We start from the raw sequence: 23,606 nt of genomic DNA, 5'->3' as shown, positions 1-23,606 counted from the left end.
TAATTGACTCAATAGACGGTTTTTCGATCAAGTTTTTGGTCATTCCAGTGAAGCCTCTTTAAAGCTTTTTAAACATGCGTAACTGAAAACAATATTGTAGCGTTGGGTTGGTGTGATTGAGTTGAGGAGATTCTTATTTCCTTAGAAGGAAAAAGAACGATATATTATTGAATAGCTTTAATGTTTTGGGGTGCCCCCATATTGAATTACATCCATCCATACTTTGCCCAAATCTTAATCCAGATATTTCCTTCCTTTGCTTTTAATACATTTCATATCCACATCTTCTTCCCCCCACACACCATTTACAACAAAATCATGATTTGATATTGAAATTTCATTAGAGACACCAAAAGCTTCAATCATAAAATAAAGCAAACAGAGAAATAAAGAGACACACAAGTCAATTTCAGGGGAAATGGTTTGACTTCTGGAAAATAATAATAAAGTATTATATTTGTTATGGAAGAAATGATTGACATAAATAGTATAGTATATAGTATATAGTATATAGTATAGTGGTGTTTATAATTATTGTTACAGGACCAGGGTGTACAAGCTTTTGATACGGAAAGGAAAAAAATACATTAATAATAAAGTGTATGTGTTTAGGAAGTACCCTCCTCCATGTCCTCTCTGCCTTTCAACTTCACAACATTCAAACACAAACTATTATTTATGTTCTATTCCAACACTTGTTTGTTTTCAAGTGGGTCTTCTGTGTTTTCTTTTTATACATAATAATTTCCCTACTTTTCTTTTATATAATTCAAGGCTGACTTGGCGGATTAATGATCACCCTTATCTTCAATAAGGTGGGAGTTTTTATACAAACTCAATACTAAATCAAATGTTGTCATTAAACACACAGATTCAAACATCATCATCACCAGAAAGGTGATTAGATATAGGTGGGGCTGGGGAAGGTCAAAGCGGTTGACTTGAATTGGGAAAATATTGGGAAGAAAAGGTGAATGATTGAAGAAACTACTGGGGTTGGGCTCGGGCTTGTCCTCCACGTTGTGTGAAGGAAATTGGGTTTGGCATTTAGCTTAGAGGGAACATAAAAACAGAGCAACAATGGTAATGGGGTGTATTATTATGACACCGAAAGGCAGGCGCTTGGGAAGCCATTTTGTATGTGTGTAAATAGAAGAAAGTGAGAGGATTTTGGTAATGGGAATCACATGAGCTCCACGTTAGGTTTGTCCCTGGTTTTCATGGGGTTCGTTCCTGATAGTGGATTTTGGGGGAAGTTTTTTGAAGCACTTTTTGGAGGGAAGCTTAAACACGACTGGTGATTGAATATAAATGGGACACATCTCAAATTGCTTAAAAAGCTGATGCCGATCACTCCCAGGATTTGCACTTCCATTTCTCCTTTCTCCCTCCCTAAAAGTACTTTCCGGATGTACCTAAAATCTCCCCCTTTTGCTTTCCCTTTCCCTTCTTTATTCACAAACCCCTCCCTAAATAACACAATACAACCAACTGCCTAACCTCTCCTCTCCTCTCCTCTCCTCTCCCTTCATTTATATATCTTAGTCCAAGATGATTCGTTGAGCTATGTGGGTAATAATAACAACTCAATTTAAACCATTATATCATCTCACAAGTGAAGAAACAATTCACTGTTACAACCATATCTTAAACACATTAGAAAGGATAAGGATTCCAAACCAGCATAAAAGAACCCGGAATAGATCAAAGCTTTGGTTATCCACAATTGAAGTTGCATTGTGTTCTTCTACTCAATCCCCGGCAGCTTCCTCAAACTAATTCATTTCAACTCGAACTATCTTCCTAAACTGACAATGCTGGTTGCTGCGACGATGCATCTTCGGCCTGCAAGCTCTTGTAGTAGTTCACCAACACCTTCCATCCGCCAGGGCACATGAAACCGTCTGGAGGGTTCTCGCCGGTCCTTGCGAAAGTTCGCATCTAAAGTACGACATATGGACAAAAGGTTCAAACAACTCAGATACTATACGTCATGATGACATCCTGTCCAAACAGAACTCTGCTTTTACCTTTGTTCCGGAGATGAAGAGGAAATCTTTTGCTCGTGAAGGGTCAAAGAACGCCATCTCCTTTGCCACGGTATCATATGCAGCCACCTGCAGTCGAGGGGGTGTTAAAACGCAGAGGGAGGGTGGAGAAGTGGGAAAAGGAGAAGGGAAGGTCACTGAGATACTGACCTTGAAGGGCAATATGTTTAGCTTCTCAAGCCCAGGGGCCATACTTAAGACCTTCTTGCCATGGTCTGGATCATATAGATCTCTCTTCTCTGTTGGGTGCCCCATTCCAGCAGGGTCTCGACCAACAATGTAGAAATTTGCACCTGCATTGATCCTTGCTTTAGCATGCCATTGTACTTCAGTAGGACCGGCGTAATGCATCGGTGACGGGAAAATGGACACGATGGTTGTTTCGGGGTCAAGGACTCCATCTTCTAAAACCTAAACACATAGAAAGTCTCTTAAGTAACATAAACTAAGCAGGCCAGAATAGCAATGATCTTACTTTTTGAATGTACAAAATAGAGCATGCTTGTAAACTGAATGATGTTATTGGAAAACTATTGATATGATATACAAACCTTGCTATGTTGCTCCATTCGAACATCCAATGGCACATCATCTGCTTTTGTAAAACCTCCCAAAGGATGAAGCAATAGAATTGGATTCTTGTAACCCATGTCGAGAAGTCGTTTACGTGTATCGTTCATTAACAAAGCATGTCCGTTATGCACAGGGTTCCTCAACTGGAAGGCGAAAACAGCATCGGCCTGACGCCTATCGAACTCTTGTCGAAGCTGTTTCGGAGAGAGCCTATAATGATCAAGTCCATCGTTGTATTTGATGGGGTTTATTACCTCAAGATCTCCACCAATGAGCCAGTTTCCAGCATTTGTAATGATTTCATCAACATATGGCAGCCCTGGTGCAGTTGTTCCCCAAGTTCTAGCTATTCTCTCTTCCTTGTTATGCTTGAATATCTCAATGCTGAAAAACCATATAATTTGGCTTCAGTTTGATTACATAGTTCTTGGTCTCAATGTTCAAATGAAAAGAAAGTTTCCAGAAGACTCCATCATAAAGGCATAAATATATGAATCAGAACATGAACAACATTAGGCGTTTGAATTTGTAAACTCCGCAATCTAAGATCATCACGATGGTCAGCTTTGTTTTGGAGTTCAAATAACCAGAGATTTTGTTATAAACGAGATTGCAGAGCATAATAAAAGATTATCCCTCATGATCAACGCAGTTGCTGCGAGCAAGTGGAAGAGTACAACTATTAATATTATATAAGAACATATCTCGGGATTTAAATAATTAGGATTATGTCATATCATATTCGCTATTCCAAAAGAGGAATTGATCGCTTGAATTGTTGGTGGCCAACTAAAAGGCCCAAACGAAGGGTGGAAAAGAAAACAACTCTTTTTTGCAGATCAAAACATCAAAGAAAAATCCACAAAACGCCATTTCCATCTACAGTGACCTCGAAGATCGAATGGATTAAATAAACAAAACTAACCTGCGAAGAATGCCGACCAAATCTCCATTGGGACCGAGCAACCCCACATTGGGTGAGGACCCAATTTGTTCCTTAACATCGTCGCCGATGGCAAGAACAATGGGAAGCGACATGTTAACAAGAGACCCATCTTTAATTTTCAAGCAATTGAAATGCAAACTCTGCAAATACTCCTCCTCTCGCATGAACCCTTTCAATGGGCTCGCCCATCCTTCACTAATGACATGAACCCACTCGAGATCAATTCGGGTCAATTTCACCTTCGGCAATGATTCGGCCTCCAAAACCCTCGAAGCCCTTTCACTCTCGGGCACAATCAACTCGACAACAGCCCCACCATCAGGCTCGATCAGCGAGCACTTGATCGAAGAGCGCAGAGAACGAGGCGAATAGCCCTGCATTGCGGGTTTAAACCCCAAAGACTCAGAAACGTAAATGGGTTTGGATTTAATCTTGGTATAGTAAGCGGCAATGGGTACGGGTGTTCTTTTTATTGTAGTTTGGCGGGTATTGAGGCTGATTTGGGGAGAAGTGGCGAGGTGGAGCTTAGCGACTAGAGACATCTTCGGTTGAGAGGGAAAATTCCGGAGATGGGTTTTGAAATTGCCAAAATAGTATTGAAGGTCCGACGAAAATGGAGAAATGGGGTGGGTGAATCTATGAGAAGTGAGAACAAGAACATGGCTGAAGGGGAAAGGGAAGGGAAAAGGCAACCAAGATAACTGGCTCGTCTCTACAGATCCACACGTTTGTTTGTGGCCCTTTGCGCATAGGGAGGGTGGCTTTGGTTGTGGCTAATCGTCTCTCCCTGCGGTTTGAAAACACTGCTGCTTGTGGCTGTGATGATAGGCCCAAACCCCACCAACGATTCTTCTTCGACAGCAACGCGCGGAACGATTCTCCTTTACGAATGTTTTTGAGCGGCCCCACGCGATTATTGCCTCTAAATCTATTCCTTTTACCCATTTTTATCACCCACAAGACCTTATTCAAAGACGATTTATACCCTAAATCTTTTCTACTTTTTGCATTAATATAAATATTATAGGAGTATTTTCTATGTTTTTTCCTTCAAAACTAATTTATTTTATTTTTATTTTTATTTTTTTTAAAAAAAACTAGTTTACTAAAAAAAAAAAAAAATTAAATTATGGGGGAACTAAAAGGGAAAGTATTTTCTTGGATGCTTGCAAGCTAATTAGTCAGCACAAAATTCGAAGCGAATAATAAGTATTAGTTTTTTTCTAAAGAAAAAGCAAGATTATTTTATGAAACATCAGCCTTTTCAGAATAAAGTTAATTTAAAAAAAAAAAAAAAAAAAAAAACTCGTGATGTGACACTTCAAAATATGAACGTCATTAAATTCCTGGCCCAAAAAGTGGGACACGAATGGGCTATAACTTTGGGCTTATCTACGTAGTCCGGACATTGGCCCATTTTATGTGATGGACCTAATAGTTTTTGGGCTTGGGCCGCATCATGAGCCCAAAAATAGCAAGGAGCGGGCTATGGGTATAAAGATTGTATGGTTTTTATGATTTTGATATTGACAAATAATTGGGATAATTAAAACTAATCAATCAATTCATTGTGTCCACGTGTATTGCCTAATCCAGAAAGTCAATAATTTCTTATAATTTAAAAAAGAAATGGTGATGCAGCGAAGATGATGGGCCAAAGATTCAAATCTGGGGCATTCAATAATACACTTTTTATATGATTTTTGATTGAGTTGACTAGGCATGGACACATCAATTATTTGACGGATGAATTTGGTCGAATTTGAGCTGGAACGCCACGTGTGCAGCTCCCACCCGACAATCCACTAACGTAACAATGTAACAATGCTTCATATTTTATCTTATCTTTTTTTAATATATATAAATTAAATCGCTTTTTGCCACCAGTGCCACGCTTTTACACGTATACTTATCCAATTATAATGGGTATTTAAGAAACATTATAGGGTCGTTAGGAGACTGCCTTCGGTTGGGTTACAATCACTCAACTGTTCATATACTTGATTCTAATGGCCATCTATAATATTTTATTTTCCCTTTTTTATATTTTAACGTCACATTGGAAGATACGGATTAGATCATAGTTTATAATGTGACGCACGGTGGAGATTGTACATTATATTAAAAAAATAATTAAACGAATCTTGTGTAATGATAAGACTTGGATTCGGCTACTCATGGGTGAACACAAAATGTAATTTAATTATAAAGAAGTGGGGAAAATGGGTATTAAAATGTAGCTGGAGGACCCATCCAGATAAAAGCCGTGTTGGAGCGGAGTGATGTCGTTTTAGGACAATGCTTTGCAGACAATTTCAACGTGAATTTCGTTGTTTATAAATATTAGTATTTTTTACACGACAGCAGAAAGAAATATTATATATTTTAAGAGATGTGATATGTCGGGGGTGTTTAATTATTACTGGGGTATAAATTAAATGGGGAGCCCGGTTCTTTTATTCTCAAACCATGGAAACTCAAGTGTTTGAAACAAACACAAAGTCCAGATTTAAACGAATTTGTGTGTTCTGTGGTAGCAGCCCCGGCAAGAACCCGAGCTATCGACTCGGTGCTCTTCAACTAGCTCAGCAACTGGTACGTCGTCGTCGTCGCTTTAACTTAAGTTGATAGATTACGATAAATCTAGAGAACGTATTAATGAAAGTACAGGTGGAAAGAAACATTGACTTGGTTTATGGAGGAGGCAGCATCGGCCTGATGGGTTTAGTCTCCCAAGCTGTGCATGATGGCGGTTGCCACGTGTTAGGGTAACTTTTCTTTACACTGGACATCAATTTATGGTTTTAACAAGATAGTGAGATTAACAAAACAGAGGCGATGATTTGGGTTTTGGTTTCAGTGTGATTCCAAGGACGCTGATGTTAAGAGAGGTAAATTAATTATTGAAGAAAATATGGATAGGATAGTTCTGAGATTTTAAGGTTGTGGAATATGAATATGTAAGAAGTCATATTTTCAGCTGACCGGAGAAACTGTGGGAGAAGTGAGGCCTGTGTCGGGCATGCACCAACGAAAAGCAGAGATGGCTAAACAAGCGGACGCGTTCATTGCCCTGCCAGGTCGCTTTCCTTATGATATCCTCGTCCTTGAATCTGTCGGGTGTCCCTCTATTACAGAGTTTAGTGGTATTATGATGTGTGCTTGGCAGGTGGGTATGGCACTTTAGAGGAGCTTCTGGAGGTCATAACTTGGGCTCAACTTGGAATCCACCACAAACCCGTGTGATAACCAACACTTTTGTTTTTGTTTCCTTTTAAAGTTACTTTAACTTCAATCAGTGGACGCTGAATTTGATTGTATTGTATGATATAGGTGGGGCTGTTGAACGTGGACGGCTATTACAATGCGCTTCTTTCGTTCATTGACAAAGCCGTGGCAGAAGGTTTTATCACACCAGCTGCCCGTAACATTATTGTTTCCGCTCAGACTGCCCACGAACTCATGTGCAAGCTTGAGGTACATCTCCTATATCGCCTACACGTGGGGAGGATCTACTACTTGGGTCCCCACAGGAATTAGCCTAGTCCAAATGGAACTGAGATCGGTCTTCTTTTTTTGTTTGACTTTGACTAAGGATTACAAACCAAAGCACTGCGGAGTTGCCGGCTGGGTATGATCGGTAGATGGACAAACAAATAGGTTTCATATCAAAATCGGACATTGCCCGCTGACTTAGTCTCATTTATTTCGACACTCGAAAGAATAAAGAAATAAAAAGAAAGAAACAAAATTCTGTATGTGCTTTGTGCTTTTGACACCAGAGTAGTTGTTTCTAGTTAGCTGTATTAGGATTTGTGTAGAAATATGTCTTGAGATCGTATTTTGATTGGAACGATGATGTATGTGTGGATCACTAGCAAGAAATCGTTGATTTTTGAATACCTAAGTTCTACATGCATTGCACAAGGTCATGCCCGTCATGAATGTACAGTGGCGAATAAGGAATTTGGTATGAACCCATCGCCGAGAATGTCCTATGTTCCAAAAATCAATGCTACCCAACACTTACCACGGTAGCTAGTCTTCGTCTTCGTGATTCAGACGTTGCTGCTGCTGACATGCAAACCATTGAAGATGGTCCTCGAGGGGAAGAGCTTGAACTAGGTAACAATCCTTATCATACATCGATTTTATTTCTCAATTGGTAGATCTATTCAACTCACTTTAGCTGGGTAACTAAGATGAGATTAACTTGTAAATATGTCTGTAGATGGTGGAACCAAATGATCTATAATTGAAGGGAATTCGCTCATACTATATTCGGAGTGGCCTTTATGATTGAAGTACTGATTTTGATGGAAAGTACCTATTTTATAAGTGGCATCATCTCATACACCTTTTAATTTGGAATCAATTAAAATGAAACGCGGTGGTTGCGACCACTAAGTCCAAATTTGGAGTGGACGGAAGAATTTTGCAAGTCCATCCAAAAACTGGCATCTTTTTAGCCTGCCACTATGAGAGCAGCATCAATGGACTCGACTTTAAGACTTTTGAAATACAAAATTATTAGCCCTCCCAATGTTGAGGATAAGGATGCATAAAGAATGAACGTTTTAAGAGCCACCCTAAGTCGCCATTGACATCTGTAAAGTTGAAAAAATAGGCAAACTGAGACATCAGACATCTACTTTGTCAATAGCCATTTGGAACCTTTCATACCAAATCAACTCATCTTGTCAGCAACAATAAACCGAACAGGCAAGGCAACAACAAATTCCAATATATATATAACTCCAATAAAGAATTACTCATAATTGTTTGGGAAAGGTGCCAAAACAGCTCGGTTCACTTCACACATCAGATACACGGTTAATTTTACTGTGCGGCTTCACTTTTGTTAGAGGATAGGCAAACGCTCACTCGCAAGAGGTACTAACACTCTCAGCACAAATAAATGGCAAACTACAAAATATAAAACGATCACAAATTTGGATAATAGAATATAAATATATACCAGCTGCATTAGGTGAAGGATTGCAATGCTGAGGAGGTGGTCACTAAACTCGATAGCAGGCCCACGACCAGAGCGCTGTTGTATGTGCTTGGTTCCCCTTGCATGGAATTGTTTCGTGAGTCAATATATGACTCATTAAGGAAGGGCCCGCCTACAAGAGCTCCATAAGCTATATTTGGGTTTGGTTTGGTAGAGAGGAGCCACTTAAACCCATCTTTACATTTGGTTGTGGCATCAACTGGGATTGACGCACCTCTGTGGTGGACATACTGTGGAAATTTGTCACCATATCCCACCAGATAGCTCATTTTCATAGGATTGTTGCCCAACACATAATCAGCCTGGAAATAGATGTGTCCAACTTAAAATCAATAGGACTACTTTCACTCGAGAAGCACATGTTGCTAGTGCTAAATAAAGAGTTAGCTTACCTGAGATTTGGCAAAATTTCTTAGATCTGCTGGTGTGTAGGTCTCCCCACTGCAAGAAAATTTTGCAGTTCTGGAGGTAAGCATGTAATCACTGTAAAGGGAAGCTAAGAATGCTGAAGACACAGGATGCTGCAGAGCGTTCCATTCACTGACCCATATGAGACCATCTGTACCAGAAACGTCCTTGAATAAATTAAGAAGTTCAGGAGGACAATACTAGCTACAATCTTGCTAATTCGAGGGGTGACATGAAATCTTATGTTATGAAGTCGTTACACAGTTGAAGAAACTACTTACCATCTGTTCTGCTGCTTGTTGCGGTTGGAGACTCTGGGATTAGGCCACACATGACAGCTTCGGCTGTTTTCTTGTAAACTTGAACTGACTTTGAAACACCTTGGGAGCCAAAGAAGTTTAAGCGAGACAATAAAACCTGCATAGACATTGCAGAGTAGTGACAAGGTTAAGATGTTATTAACTTGATTCCAAACGGAGTTACAAAAGTAAGGAAATCCCCTGTTAAGCAGTAGATGGTAATAATAACGAGATAATATGGTTAGGCAGGAAATTGACAGCTTGCTATGTCTAAGCCTACAGCATATGACTTGAGTTAAAACAACGATCTAAACTTTTGCCTCTCATCAAGGTTCAACCAATAGACGTTCCTATTCCCCTTTGTTATATTCTTCACTATTAGCTTTTAGATACAATGGGAACTGGGGTTCTGTTAGGCTGTAAACCGTATACAGCTACAATGATTTCAGAAGAAACATATCAAATGGAAAGAATGTTGAAGCAAAAATCTTTTGTTTAGCTCAAACTTTAGCTAATCTCATCAATATTTCTTTTTGGTGGCAACTGAAATTTATAAAATTTCACATTTGACCACATATATAGGAATCTATCGCCAAGTTAAAAGAGATACATACTTGGGTTGCTGCATGCTTGTCATCCCAACTAAACCAGGTGGGGCTTCCCCATTTTGCATACAATCTCCCATTGTCTCCAGACACATAATTAAGGTAGGTTTCATCCTCTGTTGCATGATACAGCCAGCTCGCAGCCCATAGAAGTTCATCTCCATATCCTGTTGAATTGTAGTAGGTTTGGACTTTAGGAATGCTGGTACTGTACAAACCTCGATGCTCATCGGCAAAAGAAAACAATTCTTCAGCATGCTTAAGAAGCAAGTCTGAATAGGTGGGATCAGTTTTCTTGTACACAAGAGATGCTGAAGCCATAGCTGCAGCGGTTTCTGCTGCTACATCTGTTCCTGGAAAAGAGGCATTGATCATCGTGAGTGGCCTCTTCCCAGTCATGGTTTCAGGCCTATCCCAACAGGCATGGTCTATATCAGGATCCCCGACCTGCAAAGTATCACCAATAGATTATATGATTTGTTATTTAATGCACAACTCACAAAACAATTGAAGAGATTGAAGCAGACAAAAGCGATAATGTGAGTAAACAAGCGTCATTACCTGAATGTAAAGCACGTTTTCTGAAGGATGAGCGTTGATAAGATAGTCGGTAATCCACTTTAGAGAATCTTTGGCAGGATCTAATTGACCCACTACGTCCATCTGATCTCCATACTCGAGGATAGACCAAGATAACACTGTTGCAGTAAAAGCCATTGGGAAACCAAACTTGATATGATCCCCAGCGTCATACATCCCCTTAGATAGATCCAATTTCGCTTCAGTTCCATCTTTCAACCCCGAATCCCCTCTCCAAGAAATTGTGTTATCTACCAACTTCCCAGCTGCAAATAGACCAATAAGTTTGTACTAAATTCATGCAACTAACAAACAAAACATTGCGACAAAAATGAAATCTCTTGTGCAGGCACTTTTCCATACTATCTCCAGTCCTTGGCAAGGTCCAAGGCACTACAGTCCACATTGTAAATTGAATAGTTGCCAAACATTTACTGTTAAAGATTTCTAGGTGCTTAGCATTTGAATCCAGAAAACAGAAACACAAAATATCAATCAGAAATGAGAATGAGATATTACACTTCTGCACATCGAAAAACTTCATGGCTATTTTGAGAGCATCGGAATATTTCTTCACGATTGCGCCAGGGGGGCCCGGAACTGGAGCAGGCTCATCATCAGAGTGACTCGACTTCTTCTTGACTGCAAATACTATAGCACCAGCGATCAAACCAAGAATCACCAACACCAGAAACCATCCACAAAATCCTCTAGACCTCGATTTCTCTCCCATTTCGCGCAGTACAAAGCAGCCTCGTAAATGCAACGCTCAGATGAGTCAAATAACCAAGATCCAGCTCAAGCACAATACATTGAGACGATGGGGAACTTCGCAATAGGTCGCCAGGGTAGGTGGAAATCTGGAGTCCTCGGGAAATGGAACCGCTAGAAAAAGACCCAAAACTCTGCAGCTGAATAGAACCTATCAGTCAAGATCTGTCCGCTTTTTGCCTTGATTAACTAGTGGAACTGTGATTAAGGAAATGATTGGCTAAGATTGGAAGTTCAATGAACAAAGCCTAATTAAAGAAATCGGGGATGTTGGATCTGGGCCTGAGGAAGAAGAAAAAGGAATGGAATCGTATTGTAGAGATGAATTTATTGTGCAAGAAAGGTGCCTGTCACCGACAAATTTGTTTCGACGCGGGACAATACCAGATTTCACCATTTATAAAATTGTAGATTATTGGTTGTTGGCTGTATCGCTATCAGCCTTTTTCATTACAGACAATGTTGACGGACGGACAGATTGAGGAGCGTGAAACACACGCTCCGTCGGTTATGGGGGTCTCCCTATTAAAATGGTTGGCCAGACTGTACACCAAAACTGTTTTCTATGGCCCAATTGGCTGCTTCCTGTGGTTTTGGATATCCTGCTGCAGACCCACCACTCATCAACTGCCTGCCTGCCAGTTGGATATCTGTTAAATGGGCCGTCCTTTCTCAGCCCATGGCTCAAAAGCCCAGTCTGGATTGTTCTGGCCCAAGGTTGGGGGGTCCCGACTGAGAAAGTGAGAGTGACAGAGCGTAAAATTGAAGGGTAATGGAGCCCACCCCACCACCACGTGCCTCTCCTCTCACTTTGAACGCAAGCTATCCTGAAGGGCAAGGTCCCCCCACTCCCTCTTTTTGCTTTTAACTTACTGGATCATAGCAGGCCCATTACTAGAGCTGTGTGTGTGTGTGTGTGTGTGTGTGTGTGTGTGTGTGTGTGTGTGTGTGACTGAAGACGAATAAATTCTCGTGGGAATCTTAATTTTTATTCAATCAATGTATTTGTTAAAGCCATAGACTAACGAAAAAGAGAGAAAAGGCTAAGGTCGTGTAATGGGCCCATACACCCTCCTTCTCACGTGCGCTCTTCTTATTAGATTCTTATCTTTGTTTCAACTCATGGGACATACATTTTTTATTGTACGCCTCCCGGGAGAGTAGGAACAACGGAAAAGATGAAAAAATATTGTCTTTTTCTCTGGGTCCCTAAATGTTAATTATTTTTAATGAGAGGGTCCAAAGTGTTTTCAATTTACTTTTTTTAACACTCAATAATTTGCCACCTCGTCCTTCCCTTCGCTCCTACTAATATCATTCCTATCACTCGATAGCGGCGCTTGTCGGTTATATTTGCTCATAATTCTCATCAATCTCTTGGATTGATTCATGAATCTACTGAATTAATTTGGTTCATCTTCCATATTGGCACGTGAATCATCTTAATTCATATATGAGAATTAGTATTGCCATACTTATATAATAATTTGTCTTACAGTTTAGATGTGGAGTTATTACTATTTTGTATTTCACTAGAAGCAATCGAGAGAAACCTTGTAGGAGTGATTTTGTAGTTTGAGAGTGCGAGAGATACACTTTGTAAACAATTTGATTATAGTAGTTGGTTATCACTCGTGGATGTATGAAATTTTTTTCTCTTCGAACTACGTAAATTTTTGTCTTTTTGTTTATTTGTTGTTTGTGGGCGTGCAAATGGGATTGATTTTGCTTCCACTTCCGCTCCCATTAGTATCAACATCATATTTTGATTGTGGTATTTGGTACGACAATGTTCACTCACCTACTTACCAATTAACCAATGACATTAAAATATAAATTTATTTTTAGGGTTGTTAATAGAATTGTGAAAACGGCGGCTAAACGGTAAAGTTGCCGTGAGGTTGACGCCGCTGCATACCCTGCGGGTATGGTTGTGGCTGTTGTTGATATCGTTTTCCACGTAATAAAGTAGAGAAAAAGAAAAAGAAATAAAAATAAAAATAAAAAGGAGCGTACGCTCCCTCCGGCACCGTGATACCAGAAATGCAGAAATGACTAATTAGAGAGCCGTTTGATTCGAAATGGACGGTGATTAAGGGATGAAGTTTATACCATTATTGTCCTTGTGTACACACATTCCAAAGCGTCTTTCCATAATAATACGATTTTTATGGAAATCAAAGCGGGTTTTATTAGCGAAGTGAAGTTCGCCGAACCAAATATCCGATTGGTGTAAGAATTTCAAACGCGCTCTCTCGCTTTCTCGCTCTCTCGCTCTCGTCTCTCCATCTTTATCACTTCCTCTGCTTTTCCAACGGTCCGCCGAGGCATTTTGGCGGTGCCGATCGCTGATTTGTCTCTCCGCCGTCGATCTCCGACTCTCACTCTACGATTCTCCTCTATCCACTGCCTCTGAGCCAGCTTTTGCAGACTTTTGATTTTTCTCGTATTCGTCGATTCTTTGATTTTGTCTCAAGGTAATAATCACTAGCTACTAATCTCTTTCTCTTTCGTTCTCATTTTGTCTCTTGAACCTAAGGTTTTGTTATGTTTTCCTTTATTTCTGCCTTCGAGATTTGTTTAGACTTCAGAATGTTCGGTTGAGGTGCTTGATGTTTTGTTTTATTAGGTCTCCGTAGTTATCTTATTCTTATTTCTAGGTGTTTCTGGTCCTAGACTGATAATGTTCGGGGATTTACTTTATTCTTTGGAATTTGGATACTGTTTTCTTGTGGTTGTTCGGCAGATGCTCATGACGCTTTGTTATCCCCTAAATTTCAAGTTCCGAGCATTGTAGTCCTAAAATTTATTGTGCGATGGCCTTTGATGAAGTTAAGTTGCGACTTCATTGTGCAGAAAGGTAGAAACGCTGCGTTTGGTTTGAAATCGCCTGCTAATGGCAAGGGCATACTGCATTTACGCACTGAATAGACTGAATTTTTCTTCTCATTTTAAGCTTTATTGATTGTTTTATTTGTTTCATTATTCACATTCTTAGCTGGCTTCTATGAAGCGATAAGCATTTTTAGAAGATTATGCGTGAAGGATGCATCGCAGTTTGCTGGAACTTTTATGAGATTCTGAACGAGGAATGTTTTGGTGTCTTTCTATCTTTTTGTTCTTTGTGGTATAATTTGGAATTTTGTTTAATTAACTGATTTTATTGGTTTCTATAGAAGCGTAAGAACATACATCAATTGTTCATAGTTCAACAAACAGATATTATTTGTCTGGAACTCTTTTGATTCCTTGTTAGTCCTTGTGATCTACTTTCTATTTGATTGTACAATTTTCTCTCATTATTTAACATACTTCACTACTAGCTTTACTAAAATCTATCTATGACCCTTCTAATTTAACCATAACTGATGTCTAAATTTGTTAGGCATTCAAGATGATTGGCTCCTTTCTTACTAGAGGTCTCGTGTAAGTCTATTTGATAATAATTTGCTTGCCTCGGTAATAATACAGATTATCCTGTGGTATTAATATATATTTTGTCAATCTGTTGACAGGATGATTTTTGGCTATGCATATCCTGCATATGAGTGCTATAAAACTGTTGAAATGAACAAGCCAGAAATTGAGCAACTTCGCTTTTGGTGCCAATACTGGTATGCAATAATATTTCTTTTGCATTAGTTGTCTTTAATAAAATTCTGAGCATCAACATTGATTGGCTTTCCTTTTGGTTTCAGGATTTTAGTGGCTGTTTTGACTGTTTGTGAGAGGATTGGAGATGCATTCATTTCATGGTAGGAATTGGATGAAGATATTGTTGATACGATGCCCTTCTTTTTATTTAGTTGTTTGGTCTAGGACTCCGTTGATTCCTCATAGTTAGTTGGCCTTTACTTGTGAATTATAAATTTTTAATAATATTATTATTATTATTTTCACTTGTGCAGGGTTCCTATGTATAGTGAAGCTAAATTGGCTTTCTACATATATCTCTGGTACCCCAAAACAAAAGTAAGGAATCAGAATCTGGAATTTAGGCTTTTCTCTTTCTTGTGCTCACTCCTGGGTCACCTTCTTTCTGAAATCACTTATCTTCTTCCTAATAACTTTTCATTTGTCAGGGAACAACTTATGTATATGATTCCTTCTTTAGACCATATGTAGCAAAGCATGAGACAGAAATTGACCAAAATTTATTGGAACTGAGGACCAGAGCGGGTGATATTGCTGTTATCTATTGGCAGAGAGCTGCAAGCTATGGCCAGACAAGGGTATACGAGATCTTGCAATATGTTGCTGCACAATCAACAGCTAAGCCTCACAAGACTCAGGTATTTGCAGATAAATTTAATTAGATCAAAATCGTCTTATTATCGTTCATATTTTAGTCCTAATTTGGTGTTTTATTGAGTGATATGGAAAAAAAAAATTAGTACTGCAATTCTGTTGTCTGTTATAATGACCTGGTTTCTTGCTGCGTGTAATGATTTGTATCTTATTCTTCAGGCCAAGATTGTGCAGTGTGAAATGGTTTTATGTTATGTAAAGAAGCAGCTTTACATTTCTTTACGCATCGCTCTCATTACATGCGTATCTGATATTTGTTTATCTAGTGCATGTGGTACAATCGAACTTGCATTAGAAAATAGTTGTGGCGGTTCTGGAAATACCTATATCTACTTATTTCTCTTAAATTGCAGAAACAGCCCGCGGTGGCGAAGGCGAAGGTTTCACCAGACAATGTGACATCAAAAAGCACTGGTGCCACTACTAATCAAGTGCTAATTGATCCATCGTCATCCCCATCTTCAAGTCAACAAAAAGATGTAGCTGAAGAGGTGGGTGTTTCACAAGTTTCAAAACTGAAAACCACATTTGAAGTTCCTAGTAGTCCGAAAGTGTCAAAACCGTCAAAAACCACAGTTGAAGTTCCTCATACTCCAAAAGGCTTGAAACCATCAACCTCAGTCAACGTTCCTAATACTCCTAAAGCAGCTGCAGCAGCATCTGAACCAGCCAGTAGCAGCAGCCAATCTGAACCGGAGCCAATGTTGCTGATTGAACAAGCGCCAGCTTCAGTGGACGAGAATGAAAATCCTCCCCCAAAAGAGACCGTCATAGAAGAACCCACAAAAGTAACTCGCCCACGTTTGAGAAAAACCCGTTCAAGTGCTGCTGCTAACCGTTGAAAAGGGAATGGGAGCAATGTTTCTGAATCTCAGTTTCCCCTCTTAGAAAGCAGAATGGAACAATGAGTACTGATTTGCCGATCCCGGCATTCATGTAAATTTGTTGTTTCTATTCAAATTTTATTCTCTTTATTTTTCTGGACGGTGGCCGGTGGGTGGTCTAGAGTTATAGCATATGGTGCGGTTCTTGTCAAAATTCCATGGCATAATTTCAATGTTCGCATAAATCTTTAGTTGGCTATAGTTGAATTCTGGACTTCCGTCGGAAGTGCTTTTTTGCACAACAGATGGTTTGGGTTAAATCTTTTCCTTCGATCAGTTAAATTGGATTCTATTGACAAGTTTCCTTTTCTACTCTCCTTTGAATGGTTTCTTAATTATTCCTTGCTAAATGGATAAAGAAAAGGTATTTTGATGAAGGGCTATAAACTTAATGAAAAGTAATTGAAAAGATGTCTAATGTATTCAGGCATAAAATGCTAAAGCGTTCGGCTCCACCAACACATTAATTAATTAATAAAGTTAATCATTTTTAACAATATTTCCACTATATATATATATATATATTTTTTACATCCTATCCCTAAGTAAGTTCTACGAAAACTTTGCTTTGGACTTGTTGTTGCCGGTGAGATTTTATTATTAACTATTAATTTAATTGAAAAATCATGGTTTTAAGCATTAGGTGAAATTATATTAACGTTGCACCCACCTGTCCCGTAACCAATTATTGACAATCAATTCATTGTTTGGTTTTTAAGAAGTATTTGCAAACTTATTATGATCCGAACTAAAACCTTTTTACTTTGATTTTGAAATAATTTGAATACTCACTTATAGTTTTGATTTATTTATTATTATTATTCTTGTTTTTTAAACAAAAATCTAGGGACTAGTGTTGTTAGCCCTTTTCCACGCAATGCACTTGCATCAGTATTGATCTTACCAACGTTGTGAACACATGCTTTATGTTCTCATCGTGTTGATGCAGAGACCACACATATGAACCTTGAATCATGAGTCGACACATAATTCTTTACTTAACCAATCTGATTTTAGTAGACTGTAAGAGATTGTAAATCAAAGCAAGAAAGTGAATTTGGGTTGAAGTAATGCAATTGCAGGCCCAAATATTTTTTTGTTACAAAAGATTGAACACCAAACCCTTGCTAAAACATATGATTTCAAATTAGACGCACGTGACATGCTTAGGCATAATGGAACAATTTCCAAAATTTGAGATTCATGGGCATTTCAATTTATTAGCGATATCAAATTATTCAATTCATCTAATAAATAATAAAATAAATGAATAAAGCTTCAGTTAGCCTCCACGTGGCTTTCATAAACCTTTATTATCTGTCATCTACATTTATTTAATTAATGATGGGTTTGGTGATTGAAGTTTAATGTGTGTCTGTGTGGACACTGACTCATATAATAATGAGACCATTTTGTAAAATTAATGAGAATCAGGAAATTAATATTGTATTTTAAGCTTTATGTAATTAGGATATTAATTTGGATTAATGACACAAAAAAGCTGAGATCATGATATGAGAGCAGAACATGAAGAATCTTAATAAAACCAAACAGCATGGGGACAACATCTGCGCAATATTGGGCACTTCGTTTCATGTCTTCTAGTTGTTTTTATATGTTGTCTGTTTACCCTTATTCACTTCAGAAATTAGGCTTTTATCCGGTGAATCAAATTATAACAAATGTATCTCAAATTCATAAGCCCATACCCCTTTCCATATTTTTCATCTTATTCTATTATTCAAATTCGAATTTGCAATCCTACTTTTCCATACAATAAAACACACCCCCCAGTAAACATCTGTTTACACACTCTTATAAGAAATGTTTTGTTTCTCTCTTCTCAATTAATGTAGGATCTCACAATACACCCCGAGGGGTCAATGTCTAGTATATGGCTCTCATACTACTTGCAATATCTCAAGCTTATTGCCAACATAGATTGTCTTTTTTGAGTTTTTTTTCAAGGGCTTCCCCTCACGGTTTCAAAATGCATATATTAAGGAGCGGTTTCCATATCCTTAAAAAAAAAAAAAAAAGTATTTCGTTCCCCTTTCCGACCTACGTCACCTTTGTTCATCCACCAATGGACTTTTCAGAAAGAGAGAGACAATAGAAGGAAGCCCCACACACTCTTATTACATTTCTTGGATCTCTCCCTCTCCATTTCATTTCACACCTTCTATAACTCTCTCTCTCTCTCTCTCCCTCCCTGAGAAAAAAAGAGAAACTTTCATTATTTTCATGGCACTCTCAACTTCCTTAGCAATAAACGCAGAGAAAAGCAGAAAAATGAAACCCATCAACACTAAACGCAGAAAAAAGCACCAACACCCACCTCCCTCCCAACCGCCGCCGCCGCAGCCGCCGCCCTCTGCCCAATCTTCATGGGACCAAATCAAGAACCTCATCACTTGCAAGCAGGTGCGTCTAAATTTCATAGCTTACCCCTACATTTCAAAAGTTACAGATTCATATTCTTTTTGCCTTTTATTTCTTTTTTTCTTCAATTGGAAATGTGTTAATTTTATGTGTTTTCTTGTCTGAAAATCTTAAACTAATTTTAAGTTTAATTAAAAGTATATAGAGTACTAAACTTAATCCTTTTATTTTCGTTCTTATTAGATGGAGGCTTCGAGAGTTCACGAGCCGGCAAAACGCTCGCCGGCGAATTCGAAGTTGGGTTCTTCTTGCAGCTCCATTTGTAGGTTTAGAGACGTGGTCCATGGCAACGCCAAAATTGTTCACAGACCCGACAACTCACCGGAAACCAGCTCCCTCGGACAAGAAACTAGGTTACTCACTACAAAAGCTACAAACGGTTCATCGTCTCGTTCTTTGACAGCTCCGACCAGAACCAAAAACGGTGCTTCTGCTTCATACTCCTCTTCTCGAGGATTACAATTACGAAAGCTTTCTGGGTGTTATGAATGCCACACCATCGTTGACCCTAGCAGGTATTTTGTAACCGCTCAGCTCAAGCACAATGCTAGTTGATATTGTGTTTTTTGGACTTTCTCTACGTCTAGATTTCAACACTAATTATTATTTAATTATAAATTGAAAAAAGAGTTAAAAATGGAGTTGAATTTCAGGTACCCGATTCCGAGGAGTTCTATTTGCCCTTGTCCTCAATGTGGAGAGATGTTCCCCAAAATTGAAAGCTTAGAGCTTCACCAAGCGGTTCGCCACGCTGGTATTTTCCAAATTCTTTTTATGGGTTATTTTAAAAGGGTAAATAGAAAATTGTATAAAAAAATCGCTTTCGTGGCCATGGGGTTTTGCCTTCACTCATACACCACTGCTGACGAGGTGTAAATGCTCTTTAATATTCCATTTACAGCTGTGTTCTTGACGGATGACGTGTCATGTTTTGCTTCCTTGTGTTAGGAGTCTTACTTGGTGTATAAATCTGCACGACCGTTGACTCCACCGACACGAAAATGTAGGTGTCAAATCAAATCCATTAATTTTGTTTGTTTATTTGTCTTTTTAGTTTCGGAGTTGGGTCCTGACGATTCGGGTCGAAACATCGTGGAGATCATTTTCAAATCAAGCTGGCTAAAAATAGACCGTCCAATTTGCAAGATCGAACGGATATTAAAGGTCCACAATACCCAACGCACCATCCAACGGTTTGAAGACTGCCGCGATGCAGTGAAGACACGTGCACTCGCATGCGCTAGAAAAAACCCGCGGTGTGCGGCTGACGGTAATGAGCTGTTGCGGTTCCATTGTAGCGAGTTGTTGTGTGACCTCGGCTCACGTGGCTCAACCGGCCTGTGTGGCTCGATTCCCGGCTGCCGTGTCTGCAGCGTTATCCGTCATGGATTCCAGTGCAAGCCCGGTGAACCCGCTGGCGTACGAACCACGGCCAGTAGCGGTAGGGCCCATGATTCGTTCGAATGCGGCGATGGACGGCGGCGGGCGATGTTGGTGTGCCGTGTCATCGCCGGAAGAGTGAAGCGGATCGCGGAGGATTTGTCGGCCGCAGCGGTGGAGGAGGAGAATTTGTCGGCGGCGGCGGCCTCTTACGACTCCGTTTCACGACAGTCCGGGAAGTATTCGAATCTCGAGGAGTTGATCATTTTCAATCCAAAGGCTATCCTTCCTTGTTTCGTCGTGATCTACGAAGCCCTCCAAACCTAATTAACGACGTCGTTTAATTAGTTCGTTTTCTTTTTGTTAGTTTTATTACGTCAGACAGTTTGGGATAAATATAAGGTTTAGTTAGCGTTTTTTTTTGTTTAGTCTTTAAATTTAAATAATTTTAATTTAACTTTTTTATTATACTGTTTTTGTTGGTGGATATTAGATGTGGGTTATACTAATCTTTACGTAGTATGATAACCAATGGAATGAACGTGCGACTCTAATTTTGATTTAATAAATCAAATTTAAAGTTCTTAAATAATGTCATCACCCGTTGGATTGCAATTAAAGATATTAACTTTTTAGTGTTGAGTCATACTGATTCAATAACGAAGGTGAATAGCTCTAAGATTTTTTCCTCTCTCGATAAAATTACTTCTATTATTAATAAATCCGTGTCCACTCAAGCGAAACCCATCCATTTCTTATACGTATAAATTGCGAATATGGGCTCCACACAAAAGCTCTCGAACATCGAAGCATTGCCCTCCCGAGCACTTAGTTTTATCAAAATTGTGAAATGGGTCACAAACTTATCATTCTTGGAATATTTTGGTTAAAAAGCTTTATTTGTTGCTCAAATGGGAATGCTTCATTGAATTGAACCCATACTATAATTAGTGAGAAGATTAAAGAAAATTATCTTTTAAAGCTGGTTTTGATGAATTTTGTTTTAAAGGGAAATGATTTGAGCACATGGAGAGTTGGGGCAGCATCGTTTCTTGCTCTGATTATGCTCTGCAAAGCTTGGCCCATACAAACCCCTTATTCTAAATATCTATACAAACCTATGTATTATATAACTCACCAAGCCACATCCAGCAGGAACCCCTCTTGGTCACCGGATTTACACAATATGCAAAGGTCTAAATCCCTTCAACTTACTCTAATTGCAGCGTCTTCCAAACCTCTAAACTTCTCTTCCATAAACCTCTTTCATCAAATCCGTAAGATGCTTGTGCCGTTCGTGTCCTCGTTTCCATCTCGAGTGTCGTCGTCGTTGTCGAAACGAAGATCGAGCTACGACAGGTCGTTTGATCCACCCAAAACGTCATGCAGTTCATATTACTCTTCCCATTCTCACTATGATGAGGCTATTGCTGATTGTATCGAGTTTTTCAACAAGTCGTCACAAGATGGAGTTTTTCAAACTCAAAAATCAAATTCTTTTGTATGATAGGTTGAGGATGCAAAAGAATATCTCTCCCAATGTTGAAATACCAAGAGATATTTGTTTGTTTGTTATAATGTTCGAGAAAAAATTGGTATGTCTTTTTTGTTGCATTTATTTATTTTATTGAGCAAACGAAAGGGGCGTAGGTTGAACTCGAGAATTTGAGCTCAAACTAACCCAACTTGAATTGTAAGGATCGGATTGAGTTAGATAGTATCTTGGGTTGGGTCGAGGCCGGAGGCGAAGCCCAACTCGAACTCCAAGTAATTTTTGGGTTGGTCAACACGACCCATGCAGAGACGATCCAAGTAATTGTTAGAATGAAACAAAAATAAGAGGAAAAAACAGGGTGTAAATTTATATGCACGGAATTTCTTATTACAAGACCAACTTAAGAAATTCAACGTCAAACTGTTCGGTTACAATCCTGTCTGTCTGAAATTTTTTCACTTATTTTCTTGCAAGGAGACTCATATCTAATTGTTGTAATTTCATGATGAGTTTAATTTCCTTTTTTCTTGGAGAACATGGCGGAAATGAGAGGAATTAATGTGTTCTTGATCTTATTCTTCTTCTCTCTTTTAAGAGACGAGAGCCTCTCAAACTTCTCGACGCCTGCGGTCGGCGGAATGTCAACCTGAGAAACGGCGGCCGGCGGGTTGGCAAAAGTGACATAGCGTTTCTTTTGAAATTCCATTGAATCGGCCTCTACAACTTTCACATCTTGGACTTCCTCAAATTGTCGATGCTTTAAAAGTTGAAGCTGTTTTTTAGTGTTCTCAAGCTCTTCTTGGAGGGATGAGAGGCAATGAGCCATTGCCATGCTTTCTTCTTTGGCCTTCTCCAGGCTTTGCTTTGTTTCTTCTAATTCAGCTGCAACACTCCCTAGCTTCAACTGCCCTTCTTGCCCCTTCATCATTTCTCTACGCTCTCCCCCAGGCATCTTTGCATTAAAAACCCATCCTTTATAATCAAAATTCACTACTTTCTAACCCAAAAATTTACCTTCATTTAGGATATATATCTTCCTTCAATTCAAAGCATACCATATAAAAAAATATCATTTTGTCACATCATCCCAGTACCAAATTTCAATATTCTATCAGTAAATTATTGGGTAAGTAAAGAATTTTCGAACAATTCAACATAAGAAAAGATAAAAACTTTGAAAATCAAGAGAGATGTAAAATTTTCACATCAGTTTATTACTGCAAAAACTAAGAAGTAATTGGAGCAGTAGAAAATAAAGGGTAAGAAGAGAAGACCTGTTTAAGGTTGTTGGTGGTATAGATCAGTTCTCCGGCTAAAACTTTGTCACCGAACAAAGTAACAGCTTCTTTGACAGAACCAAATGGCTTTCGTGTATCGATCTCTGCCCTTTTCACTCTCACGCCGCCATTTTCCATGTTCAAATGGAAACAGACAAACAAACAAAAAAACACCCAATTAACTAAAGGGGTTTTTGATCTAGAAATTTGAAACAACACAAAACAAAGAAACAGCCTTTAATTTTGTTCCAACTTCCGAAGAGAAAGAGGATTGAAGAATTGGGTAATGGAGGAAGAAGAACAGAGAAGAAGAAATATGGGAGTTTATATTATTATTATTATCATTATTATTAAGGCAGTAGCAAGTACTACCAAAGCTTCGTTTCTTGGCTTCCAAGTTTGTGGAATTGTGTTAAATTTTGAGGTAAAAGAGAGTGACAGTTGAACAGTTATACATAATATCCAAACTATACTTTATATGTCTACCAAAATTGCTTGTAATTGAAGTCAGAGGTGGTGGGGGCCTATTCCTTCCCCTTTTCAACTTGATAAGCTACTGCTATGTACTCACTTT

General features: G+C 38.9%; 6 protein-coding genes across 6 annotated transcripts; 3 read left to right on the top strand and 3 right to left on the bottom strand.

Annotated features, from left to right (window-relative positions):
- Positions 1–1,569: 1,569 nt before the first annotated feature.
- Positions 1,570–4,385, bottom strand: LOC111446642 (ATP sulfurylase 2). Its single transcript, XM_023085531.1, has 5 exons — positions 3,547–4,385; positions 2,600–3,005; positions 2,199–2,459; positions 2,031–2,117; positions 1,570–1,941 (listed from the first exon to the last, which is right to left on the bottom strand). The coding sequence occupies exons 1-5, from the start codon at positions 4,107–4,109 to the stop codon at positions 1,804–1,806; spliced, it is 1,455 nt and encodes a 484-aa protein (XP_022941299.1). The 5' UTR covers positions 4,110–4,385; the 3' UTR covers positions 1,570–1,803.
- Positions 4,386–6,029: 1,644 nt separating this feature from the next.
- Positions 6,030–7,283, top strand: LOC111446042 (probable cytokinin riboside 5'-monophosphate phosphoribohydrolase LOGL10). Its single transcript, XM_023084661.1, has 7 exons — positions 6,030–6,162; positions 6,238–6,335; positions 6,401–6,458; positions 6,548–6,647; positions 6,737–6,807; positions 6,901–7,044; positions 7,163–7,283. The coding sequence occupies exons 1-7, from the start codon at positions 6,037–6,039 to the stop codon at positions 7,202–7,204; spliced, it is 639 nt and encodes a 212-aa protein (XP_022940429.1). The 5' UTR covers positions 6,030–6,036; the 3' UTR covers positions 7,205–7,283.
- Positions 7,284–8,287: 1,004 nt separating this feature from the next.
- On the bottom strand, positions 8,288–11,610 carry LOC111446038 (endoglucanase 10-like). The gene is made up of 6 exons (XM_023084658.1): positions 10,995–11,610; positions 10,458–10,741; positions 9,906–10,343; positions 9,274–9,409; positions 8,977–9,143; positions 8,288–8,886 (listed from the first exon to the last, which is right to left on the bottom strand). Exons 1-6 carry the CDS (start codon positions 11,206–11,208, stop codon positions 8,554–8,556), a joined length of 1,572 nt encoding a protein of 523 aa, XP_022940426.1. The 5' UTR covers positions 11,209–11,610; the 3' UTR covers positions 8,288–8,553.
- A 1,805-nt stretch (positions 11,611–13,415) lies between these two features.
- Positions 13,416–16,698, top strand: LOC111446041 (HVA22-like protein i). The gene is made up of 7 exons (XM_023084660.1): positions 13,416–13,723; positions 14,632–14,672; positions 14,762–14,860; positions 14,945–15,001; positions 15,155–15,218; positions 15,329–15,538; positions 15,908–16,698. The coding sequence occupies exons 2-7, from the start codon at positions 14,641–14,643 to the stop codon at positions 16,394–16,396; spliced, it is 951 nt and encodes a 316-aa protein (XP_022940428.1). The 5' UTR covers positions 13,416–13,723; positions 14,632–14,640; the 3' UTR covers positions 16,397–16,698.
- Positions 16,699–18,542: 1,844 nt separating this feature from the next.
- On the top strand, positions 18,543–20,747 carry LOC111446039. Its single transcript, XM_023084659.1, has 4 exons — positions 18,543–18,862; positions 19,064–19,395; positions 19,534–19,634; positions 19,935–20,747. The coding sequence occupies exons 1-4, from the start codon at positions 18,683–18,685 to the stop codon at positions 20,585–20,587; spliced, it is 1,266 nt and encodes a 421-aa protein (XP_022940427.1). The 5' UTR covers positions 18,543–18,682; the 3' UTR covers positions 20,588–20,747.
- Positions 20,748–22,096: 1,349 nt separating this feature from the next.
- LOC111446443 (WEB family protein At1g75720-like) lies at positions 22,097–23,369 on the bottom strand. The gene is made up of 2 exons (XM_023085266.1): positions 23,030–23,369; positions 22,097–22,707 (listed from the first exon to the last, which is right to left on the bottom strand). The coding sequence occupies exons 1-2, from the start codon at positions 23,168–23,170 to the stop codon at positions 22,267–22,269; spliced, it is 582 nt and encodes a 193-aa protein (XP_022941034.1). The 5' UTR covers positions 23,171–23,369; the 3' UTR covers positions 22,097–22,266.
- Between the last annotated feature and the right edge of the window lie 237 nt (positions 23,370–23,606).

This window comes from Cucurbita moschata, unplaced genomic scaffold, assembly GCF_002738365.1.
Source record: "Cucurbita moschata cultivar Rifu unplaced genomic scaffold, Cmos_1.0 Cmo_Scf00008, whole genome shotgun sequence".
Taxonomy (NCBI): Eukaryota; Viridiplantae; Streptophyta; class Magnoliopsida; order Cucurbitales; family Cucurbitaceae; genus Cucurbita; species Cucurbita moschata.
This window is presented reverse-complemented; position numbering and strand designations above follow the sequence as displayed.

What these genes read in the sequence shown, in the direction of transcription:
- LOC111446642 (XM_023085531.1), bottom strand. Translation starts at nt 4,109, where the DNA reads ATGTCTCTAGTCGCTAAGCTCCACCTCGCCACTTCTCCCCAAATCAGC. An exon ending in TTGGTCGGCATTCTTCGCAG is followed by an intron (nt 3,006 to 3,546) that starts GTTAGTTTTGTT and finishes ATGGTTTTTCAG; the next exon opens with CATTGAGATATTCAAGCATA. An exon ending in TCTTCATCTCCGGAACAAAG is followed by an intron (nt 1,942 to 2,030) that starts GTAAAAGCAGAG and finishes GTCGTACTTTAG; the next exon opens with ATGCGAACTTTCGCAAGGAC.
- LOC111446042 (XM_023084661.1), top strand. Translation starts at nt 6,037, where the DNA reads ATGGAAACTCAAGTGTTTGAAACAAACACAAAGTCCAGATTTAAACGA. An exon ending in TTCAACTAGCTCAGCAACTG is followed by an intron (nt 6,163 to 6,237) that starts GTACGTCGTCGT and finishes ATGAAAGTACAG; the next exon opens with GTGGAAAGAAACATTGACTT. An exon ending in AACTCATGTGCAAGCTTGAG is followed by an intron (nt 7,045 to 7,162) that starts GTACATCTCCTA and finishes ACTTTGACTAAG; the next exon opens with GATTACAAACCAAAGCACTG.
- LOC111446038 (XM_023084658.1), bottom strand. Translation starts at nt 11,208, where the DNA reads ATGGGAGAGAAATCGAGGTCTAGAGGATTTTGTGGATGGTTTCTGGTG. An exon ending in GTTTTTCGATGTGCAGAAGT is followed by an intron (nt 10,742 to 10,994) that starts GTAATATCTCAT and finishes GTCTATTTGCAG; the next exon opens with CTGGGAAGTTGGTAGATAAC. An exon ending in AACAAGCAGCAGAACAGATG is followed by an intron (nt 9,144 to 9,273) that starts GTAAGTAGTTTC and finishes TTTCTGGTACAG; the next exon opens with ATGGTCTCATATGGGTCAGT.
- LOC111446041 (XM_023084660.1), top strand. Translation starts at nt 14,641, where the DNA reads ATGATTGGCTCCTTTCTTACTAGAGGTCTCGT. An exon ending in TCTGGTACCCCAAAACAAAA is followed by an intron (nt 15,219 to 15,328) that starts GTAAGGAATCAG and finishes TTCATTTGTCAG; the next exon opens with GGAACAACTTATGTATATGA. An exon ending in CTAAGCCTCACAAGACTCAG is followed by an intron (nt 15,539 to 15,907) that starts GTATTTGCAGAT and finishes CTTAAATTGCAG; the next exon opens with AAACAGCCCGCGGTGGCGAA.
- LOC111446039 (XM_023084659.1), top strand. Translation starts at nt 18,683, where the DNA reads ATGGCACTCTCAACTTCCTTAGCAATAAACGCAGAGAAAAGCAGAAAA. An exon ending in ACCATCGTTGACCCTAGCAG is followed by an intron (nt 19,396 to 19,533) that starts GTATTTTGTAAC and finishes GTTGAATTTCAG; the next exon opens with GTACCCGATTCCGAGGAGTT. An exon ending in CCAAGCGGTTCGCCACGCTG is followed by an intron (nt 19,635 to 19,934) that starts GTATTTTCCAAA and finishes TTGTCTTTTTAG; the next exon opens with TTTCGGAGTTGGGTCCTGAC.
- LOC111446443 (XM_023085266.1), bottom strand. Translation starts at nt 23,170, where the DNA reads ATGGAAAATGGCGGCGTGAGAGTGAAAAGGGCAGAGATCGATACACGA. An exon ending in CCACCAACAACCTTAAACAG is followed by an intron (nt 22,708 to 23,029) that starts GTCTTCTCTTCT and finishes TTTAATGCAAAG; the next exon opens with ATGCCTGGGGGAGAGCGTAG.